The 11,445-nt window shown below is 38.6% G+C and overlaps 2 gene segments (V, D, J or C); both read right to left on the bottom strand.

Moving 5' to 3' along the window:
• Window positions 1-1,616: 1,616 nt before the first annotated feature.
• Window positions 1,617-6,596, bottom strand: LOC110315697. The segment is given in 5 exon segments: window positions 1,617-1,990; window positions 2,074-2,102; window positions 4,750-4,760; window positions 6,247-6,292; window positions 6,589-6,596. Coding segments are annotated over 5 exon segments (468 nt in total).
• Window positions 6,597-9,046: 2,450 nt separating this feature from the next.
• LOC110315698 lies at window positions 9,047-9,602 on the bottom strand. The segment is given in 2 exon segments: window positions 9,047-9,433; window positions 9,516-9,602. Coding segments are annotated over 2 exon segments (375 nt in total).
• Window positions 9,603-11,445: the final 1,843 nt, after the last annotated feature.

Genomic DNA, 11,445 nt, shown 5'->3' with positions numbered 1-11,445 from the left:
CCTTTTCTCCCCCTGGCTTGTGGTTTTCTCCTTTATAAGCTCTGTAAAAATTCAGGTCGGGGTCGAACTCCTCTACCCCTGCGTGGCGTATGAGTTTCGACCCCAGCATGCTGGCCTGAGCTCTTGTCTTGTCCTGTCTTCAATAAACTTCCTCGTGTGTTTACAGCAAGTCGGTCTCAGCGTCCTACTGGGTGCTCGTCCTTCCTGAGACTGGAGCGGGGGGCTCCCTTCGGGGGTCTTTCAATAAAACCATTAAAAAAGGAACTAACAATTTTTGTAGGTGAAAGAACAGAAGATAAAATCATGATTGGGTTCATCTATATACAATTTAATGATAACATAGTTATGGTCCTTAACTCTCGAACAACCTGTAGAACTAGGAAGAGGTAAAGAATGTTTAGCCAGATAATTACTACTAAAGGATATGCACATAAACATCTTTTTTGTAAACTTCAATTTATGATTTAACTTTGTGTTTGAACTTCTAGGTTCATGGCCTATCTTGTATTAGTTCCTTGGCCATCAAATCAGGGTCAGTGGTAAGTTCCATCAAGACAGGAAATGGCCATTTCAGCATCCATATCCCCACTGCTAGGAGTCTCAGCTAGAGTCACCCCCATAGACGCTCTGGGTCCTCTCCATATTCCAGGTTTCTGGCACATCATAGACATTGCCCACTTCATTGATCAATCTTCGCTCTCCAATGCCTGCTACATATGGTCTTCCCCCAACTCTGCTTCCCTTCCCCTCCTCCTCCACTTCCCTCCTTCCTTCCAACTCTGATATCATTTTTACCCTTCTGAGGATGATTCAACAATGCTCCCTTGGGTGCTTCTTGTGATTTGACTTCTTTGGATCCTTTGATTACAGGTTACCCTGTAATTTATAACTAATTTCCACTGATAAGTGAGTATATACAACACGTTTCCTTTAGAATCTGGGTTAACTTACAAAGTGATTATTTTCAAGTTCTGTCTATATACCTCTGAAATTCATGATGTTCTTATTTTTAATGGCTGAGTAGTATTTCACTGTATAGATGAACCACATTTTTTTTATCCATTCTTCCATTGAAAGACATTTAGGCTGTGCCCACTGTCTGTCTCTTATGAATAAATGTGTTATGAACATAGATGAGAAACTGTTCTTTAGGGATGATGGAGGATCATTTGGGTAAATGTCCAGGAGTGAGATAGCTGGCTCTTAAGGAAGAAGTATTGAAAACAAGCATTCAGTTCAATTAAAGCATAACATAAGAGAAGATTTTGTTTGGTAAGAACTTATTTATGTGATGTTAATGATATTATAATTTATCCAAACCTACTCAATAAAAGATCAAGTCTCTTGGAACACTGATATATTTTGATCATTGTGCATTTTAACAATATTATATTTTCATTGTTTTACTAAAGAAGAAACATTCCAATAGAGAAAGTCACTGCTCAAGAGTTTGTCAACAGACATTGTGTTATAGGGGTAAACATAAGTAGCATCACTTTATTTGGTTATAATTTCCAATTTTTGACAAAGACCATATAGTACAGTGCACAGGAACAGATAAAGGGTCACTCAGGATGAATATTTCTGAGCAATAGTCTCCAGGCTAATCTTATCTGTCATTTCAGATTCCTGCTCCTTGGGAGTTTATGACACACTGAGGATGAGGTTGAAACACTGTGCACTTGTCTAGCACAGTAATATACCGCAGAGTCCTCAGATGTCAGGCTACTGAGCTGCATGTAAGCTGTGCTGGAGGATTTGTCTACAGTCAGTGTGGCCTTGCCCTTGAACTTTTGATTGTAGCCAGTACCACCATTTCCAGGATTAATATATCCAATCCATTCAAGGGTCTTTCCATGGCTCTGCTTCACCCAGTCTATGTTGAAGCTAGTGAAGGTGTAACAAGGAGCCTTGCAGGACATCTTTACTGAAGCCCCAGGTTTCACTAGCTCAGGTCCAGACTGCTGAAGCTGGACTTGGGAGTAGACACCTGTGAAGAGAAAGGCAGAGTGATTGGCATTGTCATCTCAGTCTCTTTCTTTATTTCACAGGAGGAACTGGGGAGCCCCATACCTGTAGATGTTTCCCATAGAAAGAGGATACAGCTTCATGCCATGGTGAGGATCAGAGTGTTCAGTAACTGTGGAGAGGAAACTGATTACACATTGTGTTGGGTGTGGATATCTCTTTATGAAAGAACCATAAATTTGTGTAGTTTGCATATTTATGAGCAGTGAACTTTTTAAATAAGAATCTAGTCCAGGAAGAAAAGAAGGAGTCAGAGAACACTTGGATCAGACAGCAGGGTGCTAAGGCCCATGACCTAATCTTCTCTGAAGAATTGCATCCCTTGCTCCTTCCCTGAGTCCTCTGCAGATGTGTGCATGTAACATCAGGGCCTAAGCTCTCAAAGGATTTCTGACCTGAGACTGTTGTTCCACTTTGAGACAAGGCTATCAGATGAATTTATAGAAGGAGGTTGTGATACTTTTAGTAACTGAAAATTTCAAAATGTACTAAGTTATGGGAGTTTGCAGCCTCTTTGATATACATACAATGAATATTTGCCTTTACAGACAGTTTGGATACAAAAACAACTTACCAAAATGAAATATTAGCAAATCAACTTTTGTTGCAGTACTATCTATAATAACTAAATTATGGAAAATGCATAGCTGTCTGCAGGGGTTTGTATAAAGAAGTATGATTATATATGCACCACAACAGAAATATTCTATTTGAGAGAATAAGAAAGTTACATCACATGTGGGAAAATCAGTGCAACTGTAGATAAATGTATTAGTGGAGACCTACAGCCTTGAGTATAAAAGCATCTTTGTACATTGTGTAATGATAGATACAGACATTCCTCACTGGTCAAAGTTTTGAGAATTATTTAAAGAGCACTCAGTCACAGTTGAGTCCTCTTTATCAACCTCCCCACAAATGAGAGTTTGGAAAGAACATAAGATCCAGAATGTTGGATCAATAGACATGAAATGCTATTTCTGAAAGTGACATGATCATTCCACACATGAACTCTTAGCAGCTACACTTACCACCACAAAACCTGAATAAATAAAGCCAATCAAAGTTAAAGGATGAGATATGTAAGATAGCTAAGTGATGACTTGGATCCACATAGTAGAATGTGAGTGTTGGATTACATAAATATTCCTTTAAGGTTAATACATCCACCTTGGAGCCTGTGACTTCTGCTGTCATCACTGAACAAAGTATAACTATATTTTTAAAATACTACAACACAATGGTGAGGGACTATTGAGGTATAACACTAAGCTTTTGGTATAATGTCATTTGAGAACTGATCAGCAAAATATAATCCCTTTTCTTTGGTGCGTTTCTAGATGTTCCTTATGTACTAGTGAAAGTCACCCATATGTATATGTACCTAGCAATGACTGGACTCCCTGTACTCTTAGTTAATTAAATAAATGTGGTCAGGAAGTTGGGAAAGAGGTATACTGGAAGATGCCAGTGGAAACAGAGGGACATAGTGGGGTACACATGATCATGATATATTTCATACACTAATAAAATTTTCAAAGGATAAGAAACTCATTCAGAAAATAGAATAACAATCTTTACATATTGTTAGAATTTTCATGTAAATGAATATACAACATTGTGCACATTTCTCCCAAAATTTGTACTCTCTCATTTTTTGGTTGCCCTATTTTTATTTATTATGCTTAACACTTTTGTTTATACACTATAATGTAATAATATACATAATTGTATTTAACAATGCAATATCTAAGTGGTACTAATGAAATATTCATCTAATGACTGCATATCTTCATTAATATAGTTAGTGTACTGGAAAATAGATATAATTAACACATCTAGGGCTGAGGACTCTAATACTTTTCATCACTTTGAGTAGTCTGCATCAATCATTACACATTGCACACAGGAGCTTCTTTATCAAGGCTGAGAACAGCACTAATCTATTATATGAACATTTATAAGGCTGTTGGACATCTTGAAATTCACCAATACCACATGAAACTCTGTCGTCTCTAGCCATGGGATTTTAACCATGTTTATTTGGAGGGCGTTGTTCCTATGCAATAGACCACAAGTCCAATCAGAAAACAGCTGGTCACTGCATAACAGTTGTTCACTAATCGGTACATCTTACCTGAAGGCTGAGATTGTAGACTGAAAGATTAGGCACAGTATAGCATCACTGATGTCTTTGAAGTTTTTCTAAACTGCATGACATTGTTCTACACACACACACACACACACACACACACACACACAAAATGGCAGCAGGTAGACTATCCAGGTCAGTTGAAGGTTGGTTTCTCTATGTCCTGTACCACAGTCCTTAGCTAATAGTGTAATGTAGAATAACACTGCTGAAGATCAAAAACACAAGATACAGCACATTCTGGCAAGGAAAACAGTCCTCAATTGCTGGTAGGAGTGAAAACTTGTACAACCACTCTGGAAGTCACTCTTGGGATTTCTCAGAAACTTAGTAATAGTTCTTCCTGAAGACCCATCTATAACACTCTTGGACATATACCCCACAACTCTCCATCATATACTAGGATGTGTATTCTACTATGTTTATTGCAGCTCTATTTGTAATAACCACAATCTGGAAAAAACTTAGTCACCCCTCATTCAGAGAATGGATACAGAAAATGTGGTTCATTTACACAATGGAATACTAGGTCATACCTGGTAAATAAGTTAAGATTTATTTATTATTATATCCAAGTACACTGTAGCTGTCTTCAGACACACCAGAAGAGTGCATTAGATCTCATTGCAGATGGTTGTGAGCCAACATGTTTGCTGGGATTTGAACTCAGGGCCTTTGAATGAGTAGTCAATGCTTTTGACCACTGAGCCATCTCTCCACCTCAGCTATTAAAAGCAAGGGTACAATGAATTTTGCAAACAAATATATGGAACTATTAAATATCATCCCTGCATCCAGTTCTGCTGCTCTCTAGGTTTTCCATCTACAAGATTCCATCAGTTTGTGTTTACTCTATCGTTTCTAATTCATTTTGAAACCTTACACCATTTTACTTATTACCTTCACCTGTTTATTTGTATTTTCCTGTATTTCTTAGTGGATTTATCCATTTCCTATTTAAAGGCCTCCTTCTTCTTTATAAGATTGGAAATAAGGTCATTTTCTTGTGTTTTGATTGTGTTAGGATATCCAGGGCATGCTGTAGTTGGTTAGCTATGCTTTGGAGGTGTCATATTGCCCTTGATCTTGTTGGTGCTCTTTCAAGTGTCTTTAGCGATACAGACTATGTTGGTCCTAGATCTTCTTGTTGTAGTCAGTATTGAAAGGAAGATGAAACTCAATGGGCCTAGTATGGTAGGCCTCTGATGGATATCTTTTGGTCTGTATGGTTCCTGGCAGGCAGTTCTGTATGATTTAGGAACATCAGATCCAATGAACATGGGCAGACAGGTGGCAGGAGATTGGGTGTACCTCTGTATGGTAGTGTCTTTAGCTGTGACACACTGCTTTGGGGATATGGAATCTGAAGAGGCTAACTCCTGTATCCAGAAAGAACCCTAGTGGAGCAACAGGGATTTCAATCCACCTACAAAACTTTCAACCCACAGGTTTTCCTGTCTACAAGAAATGCAGGGATAAAGATACAGCACAGTGTGAAAATGGCCAACCTACTGGCCAAACTTGAGGCTAATCCATGGGCAAGCACCAATCCCTGACATTATTAATGATTCATTTTATGCTTTCAGATAGGAGCTTCTCATAGCTATCCTCTGAGAGGCTCCACCCAGCAACTGTCTGAAACAGATACAGAGAGACCCATAGTCAATCATTGGATGGAACTATGGGAGTCCTATGGAGGAGTTGGGAGAAGAATTGAGGGATCTGGAAGAGATAGAAACTTCCAAGGAACATCAACAGAGCTAAGTAACACAGATGCCAAGTAACAGAGCTAAGTAACAGGGGATCTCAGAGAAGAAATCACCAAGAAAAGCATGTACATGGACTAGAATTAGGACCCATGAACTTATGAAGCAGATGTGCAACTCAGTCTTCCTAGGTCTCTCCCAATAACTAGAGTGGGAGCTGTCCCTAAAACTGTTGCCTTCCTGTGGATCCTGTTCTCCTAACTTGTCTGTCTTGTCCAGCTGCATTGGAAAAGAAGTGCCTAGTACAGAAGACTCTTGATGTGAAAGGTAGGGGGATACCTAGGAAGTGGGGGGCCTCACCCTTTTAGAGGAGAAGGGGATAAGGGAGAGAATGTGTGAAAGGGGACTGGAGGGTACAAAGTGAATAAATAAAAAATTCAAAAATAACCCCAAAATTTAATGTTCCAATTTGACCTCAGTGAGACAAGAATAAGCAAGAATATGAGTGATAACAAATAAGCATGTGCATACTGCAAAATTTTAAGTCTTGCTTGTTTTTAAAATGAGTGTACACTAATGTGGTGACTTGGAAATAAGTTTGAAAATATCACCAATAATAGTAAAAAAATTGTGTTTTATCCCAAATATATCCCACAAAATCATGTCCTCAAATGATCTATATATTATTATAGAGACACTTACACATCCATGTTTATTGCTGCTCCATTCACAGCATTGCAAAATAGGATCCACCTAGATCTGTAACAAAAGACAAATAGATATTGACATTGTGAGATGTATAGACAATGGAACACTATTCGTACTAAAACATGAATTATAAAATCTTAAAGTATTGAATGGACCTTGAAGAAGATATGTTGAATGGGGTCACCTAAGTTCATAAGAAAAAATGCTCCATGTTTTCTTTCATATACATTGCTTATTTGAATCATTTATTTTGTGTTAAATTTGTAGAAGCTGATATATATATTATTTATCTGGATCCTGATAATTACTGTAAAATTTAGTGGTTCCTGCCTCTTCTGCCTGCTCTGTTCTTGGGTAATTTTTCCTCTTCTTTGTTTTCCATGTCCAAATTCAAAATGATAGGTATTGCTTTATTTTACCATATTTTAGTTTGTCATGCTTTGTTGTTATGTCTTAGAAGCCCGTTCTTTTGTACTGAGAGATATTAAGGTGGTATACCAGAGGGGTGGGGAATAACTTGTGATATGCAGATAATACTTGCAGTTAAGTGACTCCTTTTGTCTCAGAGGTCTGTGTCTGGTTATGCTCAGTGGTTATCTAAGACACATGCTTGGAGAAAGCCAAGTAGAAAGTAGATGGGTGAGCAGTGTGTTCTATTTTGACTTAGGTATGTTTGAACAGAGGTACCTACATGGGTAGGCAGTAAGGCTCCCAGAAGACATGAGTTATTAATTGAACATCTCAATGCCAGACACAGGATAACATACCATGAGTTAATGGTCACAGAGTCCTCATGGGTGCCAAAAAAGTATGGGATATTGCAGTTGCTCTAAGTTTCACACAATAACTCCACAATTAAACCTCATTTCTGAGAAAGAATTTAATCATCCAATAGATTAAAAGAGCCAGAGGACCTAGCTACAAAGAAACTGTCTTTGATACATAACAGGACTCATGCACGTATGAACCTGCAGGGACTGTGACAACATACACAAGTTACACACATAATCTACATGGAGTCCCAGCTCTAAGCAAAAGTCATGGACACAGGTTCTTAACCATGACTAAGACATTTTTGAAATTGACACTGACTTGCAAGGAGACTATGCCACCAACCAAAGAATGTATAAGAGCTAGACTGAAGCCCCTGGCACATATGTAGTAGAGGACTGCCTTGTCTGGAACCAATGGCAGTGGATGCACCTAATTCTGCATTGATGCGATGCCCTAGAAAATCAGGGAGCAGAGGAGTGATAAGGTAGGAGGGAGCTCCCTCTTTGAGGCAAAGGGAAGAGAGTATAAGGTGAATAACTCTTAGATAGAGGTCTCACCATGGGGCCAACATTTGGAATAAATTAGTAAATTTTTTTTAAGAATGAAATTGGAGAGATCTTATACTAGAAAATTAAATATACACCTGAAAGCTTTGGGGGATAATAAGAAGCAAGCACACTCAAGAGAAGCAGAGAGCACAGAATAATCAAATACAGGACAGAAATCAATCAAAAAGAAAAGGAGCAACAAAAGAATCAAGAAAATCACAAGCCGGTTCTCTGAGAACATCAACAAGACAGAAAAACAGCCAAATTAATGAAAAGACAGACAGACAGTATCCAAATGACAACATCAGAAATGACAAGGGAGATATTACAACAAACACTGAGGAAATTGACAGAATTATTAAGTGTTACATCAAATGCATATATTCCATAAAATTAAAAATGTAAACAAACATTACCTAAACCTGTATGAAGGGAACATCATCCTGCCTGCCCCACTGTGACAACTCAGCCTGCCAGTCTCAGATGAGGTCTCCTCTAAAAGATCACAAGAGAGTAAAAGGCTGAAAAATATTTCCAAGAAAATGGTACCAAGAAACAAGCTGTAACAGCCACTCTAATATCAAATAAAAACAACTATCAACCAAAACTTATCAAAAAGGATAAGGAATGAAAATTCATACTCATCAAAGGAAAAACCTACCAGTATGAACACTCAGTTCTGAACCTGTTATATTCTAAGAGCATGGGACTTCTGTGGGACGACACAAGCAGAGTAATCAAAACATATAGAAGTCACATAAGACTTAATGCTGAAAGGACTTTTTGTTTACCCAGAAGTTGGTAGGCTTTTACAGGTCAAATTCATATACTTTATACCTAGCTAATCCAATGAAAGTTCTACTGTTTCTAAAATTCCATGGATATTTTTATCATGCCTAATCACAGTTTCTTTTTTATTGTTTCTTACAAAAGAAATATCTCAACAATTATGGTCACTGGTGAGGAAGGTGATTGACAAGGTATGGGATACTCTAGGAACACCCTAAATGAATATCACATGATTAATAGATGTCCATTTGCAAAGTTGACAAAAGCACTACAGGACTCTGAGGAACACACACAAAAATGGACTATCTAAATGGCTGTATCTGAGCAAGTCTACAAGGAAATCTCTGATTCTTCTCAGTCCCAGGGCAGCTTCCTGCTCCTCCAGGGTTTCTGACACTCTCAGGATGTGGTTGCAGCACTGTGTCTTGCACAGAAATAGACAGCAGTGTCCTCAGATGTCAGGCTGCTCAGCTGCATGTAGGCAGTGCTGGAGGATTTATCTGCAGTCAATGTGGCCTTGCCCTTGAACTTCTCATTGTAGTTAGTATCACCATCTCCAGGATAAATCTCTCCAATCCACTCAAGGCCTTGTCCAGGCCTCTGCTTCACCCAGTGCATCCAGTAGCTTGTGAATGTGTAGCCAGAAGCCTTGCAGGACAGCTTCACTGAGGCCCCAGGCTTCACCAGCTCAGCTCCAGACTGCTGCAGCTGGACCTGGGAGTGGGCACCTGTGGAGAGAAAGGCAGAGTGGATGTCATTGTCACCCAAATGTATGGCCAGACCTCAAGCCTACTACTGTGAGCCCCTTACCTGTAGTTGTTGCTACCATAAAGAGGATGATATAGCTCCATTCCATGGTGAGGTTCTGTGTGCTCAGTAACTGTAAAGAGAACAGTGATCTTACGTTTTTGTGTGGTATAGACAGCCCTATATTTACCATGTAGACTTACAGGATTTGCATATTCATGAGCAGGATACATCTTAGATAAGCACCTACTCCAACTAGAGGAGAAGGGACATCTGGGTCAGGAATCAGGATGCTGAGGCCCAAGTCCTAATCTTGTCTGAGGAAATTCATCCCATACCTCATCCCTGAACCTTGTGTTGAGGTTATGGATGTAACTTCAGGGCCTGTGCACTAAAAAGATTTGCAGCCTGAGACAGTGGCCCCACTTGTGACACAGTTAATAGATGGATTTACAGGTGGTTACAAGGATGACAATAGTGATGGCAAATTTCAAAAACAGCTAACTTATTAGAATTCACAGTCTCCTTTCAATGCATACAATTAACATTTGCCTTTCCAATATCTTATACATTAAAAAAGTCACACAAATGACCAAAATTAAAAATACTTCAGACTTTTATACATGAGTAATTATTGCAGCATTATAAGAAGAACTAAATTATGTGAATAAACTGTGTATGGGTCAACAGAAGATTGTATCAAGAAGACATGAATATATATGATATATATTTATGATATATTTATCTAGAAAATGTAAATCTTTGAAGTGTTTAACAAAGAATCTTCACTGTGTTTGAGCATGGAAACCATACATGTCAATCAATACGTACATGTAAGTTAAGATGGAAAACAACAGAAGACACAGAGTCCCCTCCACACCCACAGAGTCTCTCTGCTGACGATTCTTGGCCCCATGTGCCCCCTGCTGGTCCAGAACTGACCTGCAAGTAGATTTCTCATAAAGTTGCATAGTCTGACTTGAGCAGTATGTTTACCCTGAAAAGAGTGTGCTTACTTGGTTCAGCCTCAGGGAAAAATGGCTCTTGTTTATCTGGAGATGACTGGTGTCTCAGTGTCTGAATTTAATTTGTTTCTTCATTATCCTCAATAATTCTTTCAAAGTCATCCTCTTTCCTAGTGGCAGATGGATAGTGGCAGTTCCAATTTGTAATAAGGTCTAAACAAGAGAGATCAGGGTCTTTGTTGTCTTCATCTGGCTGTACCTTGGCCAGAGCAGCTGAGGGCAGCAATACAATGATGAAACTTGAGCTCTGATATATTACCCCATGTATCCATGTATGAATTACTGGAGTAGTCACATACAACAAAAATGAGGAAGAACCACTGTCTGTGGTACTCACAGAAAAGTTAACAGTCCAAAAGAAATTCACATTGACAAGGAAGTAGAAATCAAGCGACTGTATTCTTCAACTCAATCTGTTTCTCAACCTGCATGTGCATCCATTTAATCAGGTGAGGGTGGAGAGGAAATCCCCGTGATAGATAACCTAATGGGCGGAGAATTTGTGTACTTATAAAGCTTTATCTCTACCAAAATAGCTTTCCAATTCAGGGTCCTCGTATTTATGGGCAAGGTATGTGGTAGTAAAGCGGTTTAGAAGTTAATGTTTCACAAATGGAGGATAGATTTGGAGTGTTAACTCAGGATTGAGAGAAACCAATAGCAATGTTTAGGACTATGTGTACATATATACCTAACTATCTGATGTATATTTAACCATATTAAAAATACATATTATGTGGATTCAGAATATTCATATATATTGTATTTTAACTCTGTTTCATGAATTAGATGCACATAATATTGCAGGATAGAAGGAACACCAGTAGAATGCATGTTCTATCTTCCATTCCTGGTCAGAATTCATGTGATATCCTATGAATTGTCAGTTTACATGGCAGCATCCTCAGAACATTAGGGACTTCTGTACAGGATGATTTATCGCTACAATACAGGGTGCTAGGTGATTG

The sequence above is a fragment of the Mus pahari genome, unplaced genomic scaffold (assembly GCF_900095145.1).
Source record: "Mus pahari unplaced genomic scaffold, PAHARI_EIJ_v1.1 scaffold_9037_1, whole genome shotgun sequence".
Classification (NCBI taxonomy): Eukaryota; Metazoa; Chordata; class Mammalia; order Rodentia; family Muridae; genus Mus; species Mus pahari.
The sequence above is the reverse complement of the archived record's forward strand: the minus strand, read 5'-3'. Positions and strand labels throughout refer to the sequence as shown.